General features: G+C 32.4%; 1 protein-coding gene across 1 annotated transcript; it reads right to left on the reverse strand.

Annotated features, from left to right (window-relative positions):
* Nucleotides 1-4,454: 4,454 nt before the first annotated feature.
* Nucleotides 4,455-15,596, reverse strand: LOC143046852 (uncharacterized). Its single transcript, XM_076219913.1, has 8 exons — nucleotides 15,542-15,596; nucleotides 15,040-15,191; nucleotides 12,909-13,047; nucleotides 11,795-12,004; nucleotides 10,401-10,464; nucleotides 9,953-10,116; nucleotides 8,651-9,235; nucleotides 4,455-4,627 (listed from the first exon to the last, which is right to left on the reverse strand). The coding sequence occupies exons 1-8, from the start codon at nucleotides 15,594-15,596 to the stop codon at nucleotides 4,455-4,457; spliced, it is 1,542 nt and encodes a 513-aa protein (XP_076076028.1).
* Nucleotides 15,597-20,438: the final 4,842 nt, after the last annotated feature.

A 20,438-nucleotide genomic window follows, 5' to 3' on the forward strand; every position in this document is an offset into this window, starting at 1 on the left:
AATACTTTCTTGTCTGTGTCTTTATCAATGGTAAGGCTGCAACACAACAATCAATGTCAGGAATTTACATAAAAAAAAACAACATATAAGGCAACAAAAATAATATATATCTGTTTAGGATTAATTACATCATCCTCCAAAAAATAAGTACGTAGGTCAGTATTTTCAACTTTTTTTTCTGCAACATGATTTTGAGTTATGAGTCAGAGATGTCCATGGACCAAATTAACCCTTATTTTTTATGATTTGATTATTTCACTTGTTTTTTTTTCTGGGAAATGAAATGATTTTTTCATCACACTAGTCGCCAGTTTCCTTAAACTGGTCTAATAAGCATGATAGTGAACACTGAGATTAGTTAATCTTTCCCTTTACAAAGGAAATAAGATGGCTTAGGGTCAGGGATTTATGGATTTCAAATTAGGGATGGTAGGGTAATCCTAAACAGATATTTTTTGGCCCAATAGAATCATTCATGTGCCTGCAATTATACATACAAGTAGAGGTCATTTACTGAGGTTCAAAGCTGATGTTTTGTTTTTATTTGTACTAAAACCAAACTTTTCTCATGATTTGTTAAATCTAGTTTTATTATTTAACATCTGCTATATATACAGACAGGAAGTACATTGTTGATATTATTAAATTTATATCATACTACTTTTTAACTACTAGAATTGGGATATAAATATAGACAAGTAAGCAAGGTGCATTGATTAAAAGATATACAATAACCTCTGATTTGACAGAAAGAACCTACAAAGCACTTATGTTTAATATATAAAAACTCACAGAACTTGAAAATTCTTTGTTATTGTCAACGTCTCCAATTTACCTATAAAATACAAATATAAAATTTCATAATAAATAAATTAAATTTTCCCTTCAACTAATTGAATTATATAAAGAACAAATAGCTGAGAGGTTGATAGAGCTGACTGCTTGGTATGAACTAGAGGTTCAAATTAGCTTGTATAGCTCTCCTTGCATTTTTGGCAAATTTTAGTTAATAAGTTGGAGATTTTAAAGGCTTAACAGCTTACTGCTTTTAGTCTAACAGTAATCAACATAAAGGTCTGTTATTAGTTTTAGTGATAAAAAAAACAAGAACGGTAAACAAAAAAAAAATCATCAGTTGAGAGCAATAATTCCTAGAAGTTGCAGAAAGACAATATCTAGCTGCCATTTGATTAATTAGTGGCTTTCTGATGATATTGTATTTTTTTTCGCTGTTCATAGTTTTAAAAATAATAGCCAAAAACACAAACAAAATGGTATTAATACTCATTTGAGAGCAATAACTATACCTAAAAGTCATCATAAAATTTTGTACTGAAGTTGGAACTGCACATTCTGAACATTTCTGCCCTGTCAGATTCTCTTTATCTAGACAAGACAACACCTGAATTTTATCCTTAATTAGCAAAGTTGTTTCAGCGGAGAATGTTTTTTGTTAAGTAAACAAAGGATGACAGACAGATGATGACAGTTGGCATACACGAAGTAAGGTGAATAGCTAACACTGACCCAAAGAGCCAGGTGAGCTAATAAGATGTGCAGATAATGACAACAAGCATCAAACATCAAACATACAATACAAATAATTAAAAGATATCAAGACATGCCATTCAAAATACTGTGCATACATATCAGGCCTGCATGAAATGGTTAGATATTGAATTAATAATGATACTGAATTAACACCAAAAACATGTTGTAAACATTTCTTTTCAAATTGTACATTATGACAATTCCAACTTACCCCATTTATAGTTGATCAGAATGATAGATTTTTCTACTGATTCTATTCCATAGGTCAGCACAAACTTGCAAAAGTCTGCTACAAGGAAGGCATTGAAAGCTTTGGAATAGTTAAAGCTACCAATTTCGAAGCTAACATCTATACACACATTTAAATGTAGACAATCATTAGAAATTGAGTAATATAGACGATCTTTCAACCATGAATTGGTAATTTTTGGCAAAGACAAAGTGGTATTCAGGATTTCACAACCTGCAATGAAACGTATGAAATAAGTGTCATATTTATAGGGAATTCAATTAATAAGGAAGCAACAACATTTTACCATTATAAACAGGTTCAAAGTTGATGCTGCAAACTGATTGTCTTTTTAAAGTTATATTTTCTCAAGGTTTTAAGACAACAGCAGCATACTTGGTATCCATCCTTATTCATCTATTTCTCTTATGGCTAAAACAAATTTCTGGTGAACTATTTTGGATTTTGCAAGCTTCAATTCAAATATTAGTTTGAATACTTTGGTATTGAGAAAATCAACTACTGTTAAATCAGACTTTCCAAAATTTTTGTAATCTTCAGAGTGGCATAAAATTTGAACTAGAGGCTCTCAAGAGCCTGTGTCGCTCACCTTGGTGCATATTTAACAATGGACGCAGATAAATTCATGACAAAATTGTGTTTTGGTGATCATGATGTGTTTGTAGATCTTACTTTACTGTACATTCTTGTTGCTACAATTATCTCTATCTGTAATGAACTTGGCCCAGTAATTACAGTGGAAAATATATTCTAAAAAATTACAAAAATTTACAAAAATTTATGAAAATTATTCAAAAATGACTATAAAGGGCAATAACTCCTTAATTTTAAAAGGGGTAAACTGACAATTTTGGTCATGTTGACTTATTTGTAGATCTAACTTTGCTGAACATTATTATGTTTACAGTTCATCTCTATCTATAATAATATTCAAGATAATAACCAAAAACAACAAAATTTCCTTAAAATTACCAATTAAGGGGCAGCAACCCAACAACAGGTTGTCCGATTCATCTGAAAATTTCAAGGTAGGTAGATCTTGACCTGATAAACAATTTTATCCCTGTCAGATTTGCTCTTAATGCTTTGTTTTTTAAGTTATAAGCCAAAAACTGCATTTTACCCCTTTGTTCTATTTTTAGCCATGGTGGCCATCTTGGTTGGTTGGCCGGGTCACCGGACACATTTTTTAAACAAGATACCCCAAAGATGATTGTGGCTAAGTTTGGATTAATTTGGCCCAGTAGTTTCAGAGGAGAAGATTTTTGTAAAAGTTAACGACGACAGATGACGGACGCAAAGTGATGGGAAAAGCTCACTTGGCCCTTCGCGCCAGGTGAGCTAAAAGGACATTTTTAGGAAGAAAACATTTGAGTGTTTGAATATCATTAAAGAAAACACAAATCTTTGGTGCCAATGATGGGTCAGTTGGGAGTTAAGAAAGTCATCTTTAACCTACCTAAGCCATTGAAAATGTTGCAATTTCAGAACACATTGCCAAGAAAGGCCAACCAAATTTACACATTTATAGTATCCCTTATTTTACAATAACAACCTGTTCAGTGTGATATGAGAAATATCTCTTTATGTGGAAAAACGATAAAAGGCCACAACTATACCTGAAGTACTGTTATGTACAATACAGAATACTTACTTCTATCATCAGTTTGTAATCTGGATATTAGATCTTCATTAGAACCAGTCGTACTCAGTCCTCTTTCCTCCAACTCTTCTTTAAGCTTTGGTGATTTCATCTTGTCTGGTCTTACACATGGTCCTGTACTTTGTAAAAAATCCTGAAAAAAATATTTCACATTAAAAACAAGAATGTGTCCTCAGTACACGAATGCCCCACTCGCACTATCATTTTCCATGTTCAGTGGACCGTGAAATTGGGGTAAAAACTCTAATTTGGCATTAAAATTAGAAAGATCATATCATAGGGGACATGTGTACTAAGTTTGAAGTCGATTGGACTTAAACTTCATCAAAAACTACCTTGACCAAAAACTTTAACCTGAAGCGGGACAGACGGACGGACGGACTCATGGCTCTTTCAAAACGGGATAACAGCCAAAGCTAATTTAGAATATCACTTAAATTTCACATTACTTGAAATCAACCCATAGTTTAGATTTTAAAGTGCCTTCTGAGAAACTTCTGTATGTTTTCATGAAAGAGCCCTGAGTTTGTTTGGGTTTTTTTTTTCTTGACAGATTTTTGAAGTTTTACGATAAATGCAAGAAGTTTAAAATGTAAGATAAAGTTCTATTAAAATATTAAAATTTAACAGATTAATGTCTGGTGAACATCTGACAGATGGGACTAGTAAGCTTTATAATACTTATTCATTTTCAAATTAGGGATCTATAAAGAAAAAGCCTGTTTTATCTTGCCTTTTACTTTTATTCAATCTAACTAAAGGAAATTTTTGTATTGTTTAAAAAACTTTCCATATAATGAAATTTTAAGTTGCAAGGTCTATGTTTTAACAAAACATAACATTAGAACTAAATAATAATATCTAAAACGAAATCTACATTAAAAATACTATCAGAATATAAAATAAGGGTTGAAATATCATGTAATACAAATATGTAAGTTATTTGGTCTGTCACCAACATTTTTTTGTCTCAAAAACATGTTCTTTATTTCAAGTCAATCCAACAATTCTATACCATACCTCAGGGAGACCTAGCATCTTTAAAAATTCCTTTGTTACTTTCTTCCATGCTCTCTTCACAACTTTCTTTCCAGTCTCTTCTATTCTCTCCGTGATTACATCATGATTTAAATAGTCAGTGTAGTCAAAATTTGAAACAAAATCTGAAATGATAGTTTGATTTAAAAAAAAAAAAAATTCCTACTGTAAGTTTGTTTGGTGTAGTTTCTGATAGAAGGCGAAGTAAGATGAATGTCTTAACATATTAAGATCTGTGCCATGAGAGTATGATACACATGTAGATTTTTTCAAAAAATAAAATCCTGGAACTGCTCAATGTCAACATAAATATTCATAAAAACAAGAATGTGTCCATAGTACTCGCACTATCATTTTACATGTTCAGTGGACCGTGAAATTGGGGTCAGCACTTTAATTTGGTATTCAAATTAGAAAGATCATATCATAGAGAACATGTGTACTAAGTTTCAAATTGATTGGACTTCAACTTCATCAAAAACTACCTTGACGAAAACTTTAACCAAAACTTTAACCTGAGCTTCGCACTATTTTTTTTCTTTGTTCAGTGGACTGTGAAATAGGGGTCAAAACTTTAATTTGGCATTAAAATTAGAAAGATCATATCATAGGGAACATGTGTACTAAGTTTCAAGTTGATTGGACTTCAACTTCAGCGAAAACTACCTTGACCAAAAACTTTAACCTGAAGCGGGACGAACGGACGCAAGGACGAGCAAACGAGAGCCCTGATCTTACAATTTAAAGCACACAAGGAACCTAATCTCTTATACCTTCAATAAGTATTATAAATATTATATACTTTGGCTTCAAATGTGTATATATGTCCTTTAATGCTGATTAAACATTTTTCAATGCCTGTTGTTAGGTTTAACGGTTTTAATAATGGATGATTTCAAGACATTAGCGAATTGCTTTAAGATACATACATACACTATTTAACCCTTTCATGCCGAATGTATCCTTTTGGCACACCCGTGCGCATCCCGAATGTATCCTTTTGGCACCCCCGTGTAGATGCCGAATGTATCCTTAAGGATACATAGATTTCTATTTTTAGATGGTCACAGTGCAAACAGTAAAAATAACGTTTAAACATGTTTCTTGGCCCCGTTGCTCTATGGATGTTATGATAAACACCAAATGCATTCGTTATTTGAGTATCGGGCGTAAAAACATTGTTAAAATATGTTTTTTCAAAGATTGTTGAGAAGCAAAAAAAACTCGTGAAAAACAAAATGGCGGAATCATAAACAATCGTGGTCAGGAGTTTCATTTCGAGTTGAAACATTGAGAAAACTTAACCCGCGGTCATGAAAGTCGTTTAACTTGAACAAAAGTAGTGATTGTATGTTTATTTTGGAGTTGTGAGAAGGATATTTGTAAAACAACCTGAAATCGAGACTTTGATTGTCGCCATCAGGTGCACGACTGTAAATAATTATTTCTTGTTGCCGTTTGGCAGTCAACCTTTCATTACCGATTGAGTCAGAGTCTTTTATCATCGTTTTAGACACTCTCAGGAGTCTGTAGTGCTACGAGTTTTATTTCTTTTCATTGAAAGGCTGTACTGCAGTATGTAGGTCGACAAAACGAAAGTCCACTTACATTTAAAATAGAACCGGATATTGACAAAATTGACAGCTGAGTCTATAAATAGTGCGGTTCATAAAAACACGTGTTGTTACATCTCATAGATTTATTATTTTACATAAAAGTGGTTTGAAAGATGAGACAATATTCTGCAATCTTATTCGTATTAATTAACCGAGTGTAAATTATTTTCCATGATGTATCTCGTCTTGTGACAGAGGTTTTTAAAAGTCTTGTTCAGCATACAAAAATGTTGTTTTGAAAAACAAATAATGTTGACAGAGAGTAAAAAAATCCAGAAAGATGCCAAGATGATTATTTTTATGTAACAAATTGTTTTCTTTCTCATTTAAAAAAAAAACATTGTGAAAGAAGGGAAGTTAAAAAAATTATATTTGTTTTAGAAGGGAAGGGAAAATTATTTTTTTCAGAATTGGAAAGGGGGGGGGGGGGGGGAATTTTTTGCTGAAGGGAAGTGATTTTTTTTCCCAAAGTGAAATAACATAAGGTGTCGTCTGTTGCTTCTGATTAATCTTGAGATGGCATCATTTATTATTGTAAAATAATACTGTTCCTGTATGTTTCTGAAAACAATATAGGGGTTAAATTTTTTGTTTTGGAAATTATGAGGAAGAACTCCCCCTCATGTTGCACACTAACACAAAAGATGAATGACCAGTGCGGCAGTGCCTAAAGTTTATAACAATTTGTAATGCCAATATAAGCAACCATTTTTAACACTAGGAAACATCTTTTTGTGTTCAAAAAGTGACTTCAAATGGTATATAAATTGCTTCTTCTCTCAGATGCCAAGTCATATACATGTAGTAGTAAGGAGTAAGAGAAAAAAACTGATCAAATTGGAAATTGGATAATGGGACCACATTAGGGTCTTGTAGCTGTCACATTGTAAGTCAGCTTCTTAAATTAACACTGTTTATGGGACTATATATAGTACACATAAGCAGGTATCTTCATACCAGATTAATATATAGGCTTATATGTAAGTAACACTTGCTGCTGGATGTAAAAGATTAATTAATAGACTGGTAACAATGGTTATAGTATAACAACCTCACTCAAGTAATTTTTATTCACTTTTTGACAAACCATTCCATTAAATAACCCAACAATATAAACAGAAAATAAACAAAAATAGTTTCCATTGTCCTCACTAAATTTCAAAATCAAAATTTATGATATGAATCCTCCTATTCAATGAGTATGCAGCATTATAAACTAAAACAAATTTCATAGCTTCCAAATGTTATTACAAACTATATCATGCAGCTCCCTGGTGTAGCTTTCCATCAATGAATTTTAAAACTGCATTTTGCAGTAAAACATGTACATGATGTATTTTAATTCCTTTTTGTCAATAGTTTTCAATGACTTGCATCTGTGTGTACATATCATGAGTTTAAATAAAACAGTACCCAGTAGTTGTCTGCATATATTATCTTCTTTACCTCTACTGCATGTGATTAATAAATTTAACTATGATGAAAATAAATTTATAAAATATTAATTGCCAGCTTTTGGTATTTATTTGTGCTGCTTTAACAAACATCAGTTGTCAATTTTATGTTATCTTACACATCCTAAATTTTGACTACATAGTTCAAATTTAATTTCAACAATTTTCAACAACAACAAAAAAAAATCCCTAGGCTCTTTATCTTGAGATACAGCTGAATATTTGCTTATTTGTCGTACATTTATTAATGCTTAAACATTTTTTTTATATTATACAACCCCCATGACCCAAATCAAATTTATTGGAAATTTCATGGATTTAGAACTTTAAAAAAAAAATCACTTTTTGGGTTCATTTACTTTTATTTATTGGAAAGCTTTATCTCATTCACATGTGGAAGAATTAAGGCATTACTGGGGTTAAGTCATAAAGTAATGAAGTCCCATCGATTATTATTGCAGTTAACAATTATTTTTAATTAGTTCAGTAATCGCACATCAACGCTGGGGGTATTATACAACTCGTCTCGAAGAGTTATTGTCCGTTATCGAGCCCGAGTTATCTTTCTTCTTTCGAAACCGTAAACAAATGGCGGCCAAAATCTACGTGAACGACAGTCTTGATTTACAAGTATTATTGCCAAGAAAACGAAAACGGAAACGGGTTTTGAAAGAAAATAATTCAGTAGCTCATAGAAATAGAATTTTGAAACACACGTGTGCTTAAGAAATGTTGCCGAATTGAAGTGAAAGTGATATACGGTAGCCAATGACAAAAATTATCTTCCGACTCAATCAATCTACGTTTTCGACACGCGTTTTTAAGGTAAACTGCTTCTCACTCTATGAAAAGGTTACTGACGCTCAACCTATGATATTCATCTACATTTTATCAAAATTTGACCGCACAACTCGCTACGGTTCCCGAGTTTTCAATGACCAAAACTACGAGGTCGTTTTTGCTGAAGCACATGTCAAATTAATCCCGGTCAGGCAAACGGCTCGTGCAAATAAATTTCGGCCAGGGAATCCCGCGAAAAAAATAAATTCAGTAGTGAAAGTGTTAAAGGTGAACAAACCTGTACTGCAATCCATCACTTGAATTACCAGATTAGGCAAAGTTTCTGGTAGTTCATCATAATCAGTTGATAGATAATAATTAGGCATGGAATAGGCTACTTCTTTCAGTAAATCTTCATCTGTATTTGATCCAATCCCTACAGTAGCAATTCTTATGCCTTTAGTTTTACATGCTGCAGCCTGAACTTTGACAGGATCTGCACCAGAATTAGATTTGCTTGTTGATAGAAGAACAAGGTAGTTTTGGGCATCTGATCTGTCCCCTTTGTTTTTTACAAACATGTTATCACAGACATACTTAATGGCATCATCTATTTCTGAGTGTGAACCTTTTTGATAGACTGCTTCATCCAGGACTTCTTTAACACCCTTTACATCATATTTAGAGTTCAGTTGTAACAATGAACGAGATGTTCCTGCAGTTGAAAACAAACTAACCCCAACATGAACTAAGTTTTCAGCAATAGCCAATTTTTCCACAGAATCGACCAAGGCATCCATTAAATCTCTGAAATGGTCATCTCCAACATTCTCTGATTCATCAACAACAAAAATGACATCTAATGGGATAACTTTCTTACAATCTGAAATAGATATTGATACTTTATTGTGAATCCATTATTATTTGTGGAATACACATTTTTTGTGGATATGTTGAATATAGGTGAACCACAAATTTAAATGGTCAACTAGGTATACATGTTCTATATGCCTGCATGCAGTCTTTGGCTAAATCACACATTGTAACATAAATATCCACAAAAGTACAATTACTCTTCAATCAAAGAAATTAAAAAAATAAATGAATCCAGTTTAATAGAAATAGGAAGATGTTGTGTTAAATCCATTTGTATGAATTTCTAGATTTGATTACATATTCAGAAATATGACATAATTATGAGAATACCTACAAGAACAGACATGAAGCTGTGATATTTTGCTTCAGTAAAGGCTGAAAAATTATTTCAAATTTTCCCAGAAGTGATACATTCTTGGAAAATTAACTTATTTTTTTAAGGAACTGACACAAACTCTATTTATAATTAATGAACCAAAAATAAGCTCAAGTCCAAGGGTTACAATTCTTTTAAAGGTATGTCAATTGGAACTGTTTTAGACCCAAATGCAAACTCAATCTGTTAATCATTGTTATACACTGATGTACCAAATATTTGAATGCATAACCCTAAAAGAACTATGGGCAACAGTTTGATTTCAGAAGGACAAAATGACAGACATTGTTATAACTATGGAGGGAGCATCATAAAATGGAAGTGTATACTTCAATATCTGAACCCTACCTTGAGGCCATGAAACTTTTCCATCAGATTTACAGATTGGTATTGGCAACACAGCCTTATCCAGAAGATTTATATATGCTACACAGTCATCTGTGTCCTTGTGATCACAAAAGCCTACACCAATAGAGGCAATCAGTCCAATATCTGATTTCTGTATTTTATACCTATAAAATATTTTTTAAAAACAACAATAATCCAGTATATTTAAATATACCATAAACTATTAATACAGGAAATTTTAAATAAAGCTGTGATACTATTTGTACTTGTTGCTCAACAAGACACTAATATCTTTTAGTAGAAATTAAAAGAAGTGGTTGACTTTGTTAAGTGTTGATTTGTTGGCAGTCTTTGAATCACAGTATAAATATGATACCTGGTCTATGAAAAAAAAACCTCTAAATAGCATGTTGAATTAAGGACAATATTTATGGTGAGAGAATCTTACTTTATTAAGCACACTAGATCCAAAAAGTCAACATTAAATCCTGTTCGTATTACATTCGAAATTCCTGAAATGAATAAAAAACATTATGTTTGTATGGCATTAAGTAGAATTACTACATACAAGAACATAAACAACATTCTCTATACAACAAACTAAAAAAAAAATAGAAGTGTATGCATGTTATGATCACAGCACAGTGAAAGCAATTGTGAAATGACATCATTCATTGGTCATAGTATACTGACCCACTTTAGAAACGCAACACTAGATTATTCTTTTTAAATTTTGGAATGAGTGTGTCACTGTTAAAAGCAATGACTGCCTGTAACAAAAGCCACAATGATTGTCAGAAAGGTCAACCAATTCTATTCGAAATGTTTTGGGTTCTGTTTTACACCTTCTGATTTTGCCTTTGTACCACCCATTACAATAGGTTTTGGCAATTATGCGGTTGAAACTTTAGGTCTTTAAATGTTTTTCTTTTGCCGATTCTTTTGCAGTTCTGATGATGATTAACATTCATGGCATGAATCTGTGCGTAATGGCATTGAGCAATTTGATTCGCAGTTGTCGTTGCGGTTGTAAACATGTCTCACAAATGACATTGTGTTTTGCATTGTCACTACATGTTGATCTGGTAATTAATGGTCAGCAACAAATCATGTCTTCCATATCATTGACTGAAGGACAGTAAGACGATTTTCTGAAGTCCATCTGTATGTTTGCCACAAGTTCATGTATTCCTATTTGCAGCATTCATAAGGGCTGATTTAGTTTTTTATCGGCAGTCTTATCAATATGGAGATGCAACATTTTTAACTAATTTAAGTGCGGCCAAGAATTGAAAGAACTGTTTCACGAAACAAAAAAAACTGAAAATTTTTTTACGGGTTCCAAATTTCGCTTTAAGAAATTTGTGGGGCTTTAAAAATCCAGTATGTTCAATTAACACAGGTAAGTCAGATGTTGATTTTTTCTAAAGAGAAAGAAGTATGGTAAGCATGAATAGTAGTTGTATGAGACTCAAACATGATTTGGTAGAAAAAATCAACAAAATGAGTGCTGCATTTTTAAAGTCAGTCAGTATATCAGATTTTATATTTGATAGCAAATACAATAGAAATGAAAAAGGACATTCAAACAGGACATTCAAACAGGAAATTCAAACATTGTCTGTCATTTTATATTTCCAAGTATTTAACGTTGTTAATTTGCTGCACTCCTATTCTACTGAATACTCCCTTTTCCAATCTTCAATTTTGATCGAAAGGAGTAAAACATTTATTTCTCCATATTCATGAGTAACATAAAATGTAAACACAGCATACTACAGGGTAATCACAAGAGCAAATGTTGTCTTAACCGATCAAGGGTAAAATATACTTAACACTTACCATCGTTTCCCATATTAAGCCTGATAGTATAATTGTAACCTTGTAATCCAACATTCAATGTGTAGTCACATGGGTCATATCTGGCATAGGCTTTAACAGTGTACAGGAACATAAACAGTTTGACATTAAGACAACATTCAATCCCTAAACACATAGGATCATACATGCAGAAGATATTGCCTGGTGTGGAAATAGCCATCCAAGGACATCCTGAAATACAATTTGATTTTTAACATATAAAACAAGAATGTGTCCAAAGTACACGGATGCCCCACTTGCACTATCCTTTTCCATGTTCCATGGACAGTGAAATTGGGCAATAATCTAATTTGGAATTAAAATTAGAAAGATTATACTATAGAGAACATATGTACTAAGTTTCAAGTTGACTGGACTTCAATTTCATCAAAAACTGCCTTGACCAAAAACTTTAACCTGAAACTCCCACTTTCATTTTCTATGTTCAGTGGACCGTGAAATTGGGGTCAAAAGTCTAATTTGGCTTTAAAATTAGAAAGATCATATCATAAGCAACAAGTGTACTAAGTTTCAAGTTGATTGAACTTCAGTTTCATCAAAAACTACCTTGACCAAAAACTTTAACCTGAACAGACGCACAGACGGTACAACGGATGGATGGATAGACAAACAAACAGAGCACAGACCAGAAAACATAATGCCCTCTACTATCGTAGGTGGGGCATAAAAATATATAATGTATGCTTTTCTTCATCAGTCCTTAAATAAATGATTTTGTATTGATGCAGTTTTCTCATCAATTAAATAAGCCCACTCCTCTGAAATACTTACCTATTCATGAATAGGTAAGTATTTCAGAGGAGTGGGCTTATTTAATTGATGAGGAAACTGAGTCATTAAGCAGTGTATAGATTTAAAATGTTCAGTTTTTTACACAGTCAATTTGACCTCAAAACAACTGTTCATTGTCACCTGTGTTCTAGTGCTCCATTATAATATTTTTCTACCCAGAAACAGATTTTACTGTTTAGTAGTTAATAGTTATAAGATCATAATTTAAAGAAAAATCCAAAGTATATAATATCAAAATACAATCAAATGTATATACTGTAAAAGAAAAACAAATGTCACTTACTGTTATCTGGTTTTGTAAGTCTACTTATCAACTGTTCTCTAGTTCCAGTCGTTGAATGACCTCTGTCAGATAGTTCTTGTTTAAGTTCTTCATCTGTGGCTTGAGCAGGATTCAGGCATGGCTTGTTATCAATTAGATCCTATAAATATATACAGTGAAATAATTTTGCAAACATTTATAAATGATATCAATTACTTTAATGAACATTGAGAAACATCCAACTTTGACAAATATAATCAGGGGACATAATAAGATGTACTGCAGTGACTTGACTGTTGGTGTTGCTCTCCAGCAATTGCAACTCCTTCAAAGTTTTGACCAAATTGCAATTTGTTTTATTAGGTCAGAAAATGGAACAAATTGTTCAGCCAAAATGTGAAAAAAACTATATGAAAGCTTAGTTTGGACATTTTTATAGCAATTCAAAATTATAACAGTTCCTTCAGCATGGAAATGACTATAATATACCTATACAAACTGATAGACTAATTTTGTCACATCATCATTAAAGTGGAGTTAAAGTCTTATAGGATTGTGAGTATGTTTTATTTTATCACCTTGCACTTTCACTACTTGACTATGGTTTTCTACAGCAGTTAGTTCAATTTCTGACTAGTTGAACAATTTGATTTCATAAAACAAATTGCAATTTGGTCGGAATTTTTAATAAGTTGCAATTGGTGGAGAGCAACACCAACAGTCAAGTCACTGTAAAGGAACTAGTGGCTCTTTATAGCTTAATTCAACCAAGTTGCTAAGACTCTGGAGATGATAAATAGTATACTTTGAGGTTGAAATGCTCATCTTGATTAAAACTCTTTTACCACAATGGTCACTAACCAGCCTATTTAATCTCAATAAATTCACTTTTAAAGACAGCGTAACGCCAGGTTTTCAGAAATTGTTTACTGCATTTTACTATCATACCTGCCAACTTTCACGATTTAGGCGTGTACTACACGATTTTGACCCTCTGTCCCGATTACACGATCGTGATCGTGAAAATAGCCAAAAAAACACGATTTTAGTAAAATTTACACGAAAAATATTTTTGTTCCCGATTTTGAACTTTTGAAAGTTTTCCCAAGGGAGACAAATCATGTCTGACAAATTTCATCCAATCAAAATTTAGTGATCACGCATTCACCAGTTGATTAATGTTGGCATAGTAAACAATCAAAGAATCGAAATTTTTTTTGAGTTTTTTTTTTTAGCTTGGGTGTTAAATTTATAAAAATTGGAATCATGATGGGCGAGTTATCACTTGCAAAATAGTTCTGTCACCGCCTAAGAAAAAAAAAGCGTGTTGCTTCGTGCAAATACTTAGAGAAATGGGAGAATGATGTCAAATACAGGGGCTGGTTGTCTAAATCAAAGTTAGGATTGTCACATGCCTTTTGTAAAGTTTGCAACAGAGACTTTAAAGTTGACCACGGTGGCCTTAATGATGTCTCCAAACATTCTAGTACTGCTTGTGATATTGATCTATATAATATATGAGGGTTTGGATGGGGTTAAATGATTAAAGAATATAATGCCCTTAAAAAATGAAGATTAGAGAATAACGGGCAAAAAAAAAATGAAAATTGGAGAAATGCGTGGTCAAATTTTTTGAAGATTAAAGAAAAAAGAGGTTAATTTTTTGAAGATTAGAGAAAAAAGGGGTGAAAATTAAATGTTTACAGAACAACAGACCCCCCACCCCCCATTCCAGACCCCTCATATATTGTTGGTTTTTTTTGTTATTAAATTATTAAAATTATTACTTTTTTTTTTTTATTTCTTGACAATGTATCAGACAAACATAAAGTCATCTTACTTGTGTTTATCTCAACAAAAAGAATACTACAATCAAACAATTAAAAAAAAGATAGGTTATAATAGCATCTTCAACTATCACCCCCAAAAAAGAAGTATGTCAGACACTTTTAGGAGCCAAATCATCACACGAAAAAATGCCGAAAAAAATTCTACCCTCAAAAATGGTGCCGCGCACAAAAACCCCCATGGTCATTTTCAAAAGTTGGCAGGTATGCACTATTGATTCTGAATGAATCTTTATTTCAAGTACAAAATATAAGTTGATTAAGGACAGAAACAATAGATTCTTTCTTTTTGATATTTGAAATACCCTTATAGTCTTTAGAACTACTGCTAGTTTTTCTTTCGTTTCTGTCATTCCTAAACGGTCTAGGTATTCTATTATCGACCCTAGCTTCAGTTTCTTTAATGAGAACTTCTCAAAGAAGGCTTCAGCTTTCTTGATCAATGTAATGAACATATCTGTAAATAAAAAGATAGTGTTATAATACAGAGCTTGAATTTATAATATGTCTTTACAACTTTGCTGATTAAAAACTATTTAAATATATCAGTAAATAAAGACACTTCAAATATCATCGTTATAATAGCATTTTCTTTTGTATATGAAAAAAATGTCTTGATATTTTTTTCTTCAAAATTAGGTTTTGTATTCCACTGATCTATGCAATGCTCATTTTGAGTCAGTGTTTTCCATGGACCTATGTACTGCTAATTTTGAGTCAGTATTTTTCCATGGACGTATGATCCTTCTTTTTTTATTATTTTTTATTTCTTTTCTATTTAATTTCGATAAACTAATTATTTCATACCTTTTAATCCTTTAAATGCTTCTGAATTTACTGCAGTTTTGACTTTTGAAAACATTCCACTAGGCTCTTCTGAAATCAGTCAAAAAGTGGATGGAATAACTGGATTTTCAGTTTACTAAATATCAGAACTGTTGACACATATAGATTCTTACATTGGTACCAGTGGATTATAGAATTGTATTCAAATTGTCAAATCTTAAATCTGAGCCTTGGTGAGCCTGAACTTGCACACCTCACAGTAATGCATTACTTATATAGATTAAACCCAGGCTCATTTAAGTCAAGATAAATTGATGGTGAAACATTTTAAGAGAGACATTTTTTAAGTTTTCTGCCAATACTTAATTTCCCAATAAACCCTCCTGGAACCCATTTAGATAAAAACTTTGGTAGGAGATCCCAATGCATACCAATCTGGTAAAAAAAAGTTAACATGAATATTACTTGTTTTTCTACCCAGCTAATTCTGATCATCAAAATCCATTCAAGTTTTTAAACTTTCTGAAACATCAAATTTAATTCATATATCAAGGTGCTGCACAGCTTGAAAACTTTTCCAGTTTTACATTTTTGTTTGTACCCACGAGAAAATAGAGTATTGTAAACACAGTCATTTTTGTCAAATAGTAATGATGAACCATAAAACTATGATACAACTTTATTTGCGAGAAAGGAATTCTGACCTTTGGTTTCTTCTATATCTTTGCCTGGATCCTCTTCTGGAGCAGGAGGATCTATAGGTTCAACATCTGTATTTTCTGTTTTTGGAGTCTCATCTACTTTTTTCTCAGCATCATCATCTGGTGGTATTTTACCAGCAGCTATTGTATAACCCTGAAAGATATTTAAAAAAGACATATAACAAAACATTTATAGGGTGAACAAATGTAACTAAATAGTTGAGCAATCTTACATTCTATCAGTAAGCATGACCAATCTTACATTCTATCAGTAAGCATGACCAATCTATTTATCATTTGATGATTTGTTCAGACCTATTTTTTTCTCTCTCTGAAATTAACAATTTGTCTTAATCTGGGTCAGAGTTTGATATAAAAATAATTAGTATATATATAAATATACAACTCGTCTAAACATCAACCGAACAATGTTAGATCTGTAAATTTGCAAATTTGCTTTCGCAAATTTTTTGTTCTTCCCTCGCCGGGATTCGAACCTATGCTACTGACATATCAAGACACCAAATCACCTGTACTGTAGCCGTCCCGCTAGACCACACAATCACCTGGGCTTATAGATTCTACCACTGCATCGAGTGTGATACAATATTTATCCACTAGAGACAGCAAAATTTTCAAATTTAAAACATGATGCTCGCCAAGCGTTTTAAATATTTAAAATTTAACTGTCGAGAGTGGATAAATATCGTATTACACAAGATTTGGTGGTAGAATCTGTTTCCCAAATGATTTTTAAACAATATGCAGGCAAACATATTCCTTCTTTTCGACTGATTTGCAGAAGATGTGTTCTTTCTATGTGACGTCATCAGGCATGTCTCTTTTTTTCATGCTGTCACAATAGGAAATTCAGAGGAAAGCAAGAAAATTCAATGTCATAATCGGATTTTAACCAATGAAGAACCGAGATCAAGCGAACCACACATTGATTAAATATTTTTATACAATGGGTTCAGAAAGGGATAAACTGACGAAGAATTAGAGAAATATATTTATATAACATCTAGATTTATAAAATGCTTATCTTTTAAGCTAATAAATGAAATAACTCTTAAATGGAAGATCAATGACCTGTAGTTTAAGATCTAGAAAAATTGAGTTTAAATTTCAAAAGATTTAGTCGGCTTGTTTCTTACTGTTTGGAAACCACAAAATGTGACAGATAAATGAATATCTGTATCACTATATACCTCATCTCATTGAGGGGTGGGTTTAAAAACCCTAAGTCATGGTTACAAAAAGACTGTATAAATATCGATGAGACAAACATACTAAATATAGTATGTATTGATATTTCTACTTACAAATTTTTCAAGTTTGTAATCATTACATTGTTGTACATAAGCCTGAAATGTTACAGGTTTTTTCTCAATAAATCTTGTTGGTTCAATAATTTTGTCATTTTTCTCTACAGCAACATGAATATGGTTTTTACATGGTGATGATGAGGCAGTTCCAATGGTCAATCCTGCTGAAATCTGGTGAAATATAAACATATCAAGCAATTAGAATTCTCTTTTGAATTGTTTCACATTTGCACTTGCAGGGCCATTTATACCTTCCAATGTGGTATTGCTAAAGGCAAATGAGTGACAATCTACCTCATTTTGTCTCTGGTAAAGAGTTGTCTTATTGACAATGATATCATATTTTCTTACTTTCATATCTACAGAGGGTGGCCAAAAGTATTCGTCAAATATGGCGGCCGAAATTCCACAATTATAATAACTTGACATTCAAAGACAATTTTAGTGATCTTTTGTCAACAACAAGGGAAAGTCCGGAATTCTAATTTTAAAATGGGTATTTTGTCACGTGACAGTATACGTCATATTGTCGTCAGATGTACGTTTGTTATTGTTTTCATGTGTAGAAGCCATGGGCAGGAAAGGGAAAGAATTATCACCGGACCTTAAACGAATTGCTGTAGATTTGTTTAGAAATGGAGATAAAATATCTGACATTGAAAGAATATTACAAAAGCCTAGGTCTACAATATCTGGCATTATTAGAAGATTTCAAGACGCTGGAACAACAGAGAATCGTCCAAGATCAGGGAGACCCCGCGCCATGTTGGACAGAGACTACCGGCAGCTGGAAAAAATTGTAAAAAAAGATCGGAGAACATCGCTTGCTGACATAACTTCGAAGTTTAATGAACAAAGGGATGTACAACTACAAGTGTCTAAACGTACTATAAGACGACGTTTGAGGGATCACGGATTTTCTTGGGGAGTGTACAGAAAGAAAGTTGTTATCGAATTTGACAATCGGAAAAAAAGTCTTTCATGGTGTATGGAAAAGAGATGGTGGACAACTCAATACCAATGGAGTAAGGTTATATTCAGTGATGAGTCTCAAGTGTGTGTAGGACAGGACAGGCGCGTATATGTATTAGTCCAGTCAAACTAAGATTTAACCTCAAACTAATTGCAACAGAAAATGTTTTAGTTCTGATCTATAGCATTATGCCCTTTATATACACAGAAAAAAGTCCCATAAAATCTTACTAGAGGAAAACTCAAAATCAGCATTTTTAATTTCCTATGGAAATTTACATTAGAAGGGGAGATAACTCTTGCAAAAATTAGTCTTTTTTGGTCAGTTTTAGGTTGTTTTTCTTGAAATTTTTGTAAAGTATGATACTTTGATGGGGTAATAAGTTTGTATTTGACTAAATTATATAATCTTCTGCTCATGAAATGTACAAAACCGAAGTGTTATGGGTAGTTTTATTTTTTTTCGCGAAATTTCATTAAAGAAATTGCAAATTTAAAGCTTTGTGACCATTTTGAAAAAATAATGTGAAAATTTGGTATTGTTTATATCTGTATATTATATTTTTTCAGCAACTTACTTATCTAAAGAAACTTTAAACCCCACAAAGAAGAATACATGCTTAATTATTTTGATTAAATTTGAGATTATTTACCTTGACATGTTGAAAAATTCAATAAATGGTCAACTAATGAATTACGAAATCTAGATTTATAGCTTGATAAAAGATATAAAAACACCTTAGAGTTGTTTGTTATACTCTAAAGACCGCTAAAAAATCAAGAATCAATACATTCTGATGAATAGAAGCGGTAAAGTTATAATTTGGTATCAATTTTTGTTGATATTTCTGCCTTTTTTGCAAGAGTTATCTCCCTTTTCAATGCAAATCTCCATAGGAATTTTAAATGGTGATTTTTTAAGTCTTCCTCAAGTTAGATTTTATGGGACTTTTTTCTGTGTATATTTGGATTATAATGCTAAAGATTAAAACTTTAAAATCTTCTGTTGCAATTACTTTCAGGTTAGGGTCAAATTTATGCTAGATTGACTGGACTATATGGAAAAGGCAAGGGGAAGGCTGGAGACCGGACTTGGTGCAAAGTAAAATTGACTGAAAATTTAGCACTATGGTGTGGGGATGTATCTGCTATCAAGGTGTAGGGACACTTACGAAAGTTGAGGGATATATAAACGCTGACAAGTATATCAGCATTCTGGACGATAATATTTGGCCCGTTATTGCAAGACACTTTCCTACAAATGACTATCTTTTCCAGGATGACAATGCTCCGGTACATAGGGCTCGTTCGACTCAAGCTTACATAGCGAGGACACATCTGAAAAATATGAGTTGGCCAGCACAATCACCCGATTTGAACATTATTGAAAATGTATGGTTGTATATCAAAAGAAAACTTCAGGTTCGGGTGTATAACATAAATTCAAAAGATGAACTGTACAGGGAGATTTTTCGGATCTGGCAAAGTATTCCTTTAAATTACATTAGAAGTTTGTATGACTCAATTCCTAGGAGAATTATTCATGTTATTAGATTAAAGGGACACCTTACTAAATATTAAAGGTACAGTTTTGTTTTATTTTTCTTTATTGACTGAGTAAAATAAGATTCATTTTATGAAGCAGTTTATTGTCAGTTCACACGGCAGCCATATTTGACGAATACTTTTGGCCACCCTCTGTATATCAAAGTGTCCAAGATATAGGATTTCAACATTTGCAGACACAAAAATACTTTTAATTAAAGATGGGGTACGATTGCCAATGAGACAACTATCCACCACAGTTCAAATAAAGTGAAAGTAAGCAATAACAGCTAGGCAACCATATGGCCTTCAACAATGAGAAAACCCACCTTGTAAAGATGGGTAGAAAAGTCATTTCTTAGTGTCCATTTA

Source organism: Mytilus galloprovincialis, chromosome 9, assembly GCF_965363235.1.
Source record: "Mytilus galloprovincialis chromosome 9, xbMytGall1.hap1.1, whole genome shotgun sequence".
In the NCBI taxonomy this organism is placed as follows: Eukaryota; Metazoa; Mollusca; class Bivalvia; order Mytilida; family Mytilidae; genus Mytilus; species Mytilus galloprovincialis.

Bases quoted from the DNA above. Each gene is read 5' to 3' on its own strand.
- LOC143046852 (XM_076219913.1), bottom strand. From the start codon at position 15,596: ATGTTTTCAAAAGTCAAAACTGCAGTAAATTCAGAAGCATTTAAAGGA. The intron at 13,048-15,039 runs GTATTTCAAATA...ATATATTTATAG, and splicing joins TAGTTCTAAAGACTATAAGG to GATCTAATTGATAACAAGCC. The intron at 12,005-12,908 runs GTAAGTGACATT...ATTGTATTTCAG, and splicing joins ACTTACAAAACCAGATAACA to GATGTCCTTGGATGGCTATT.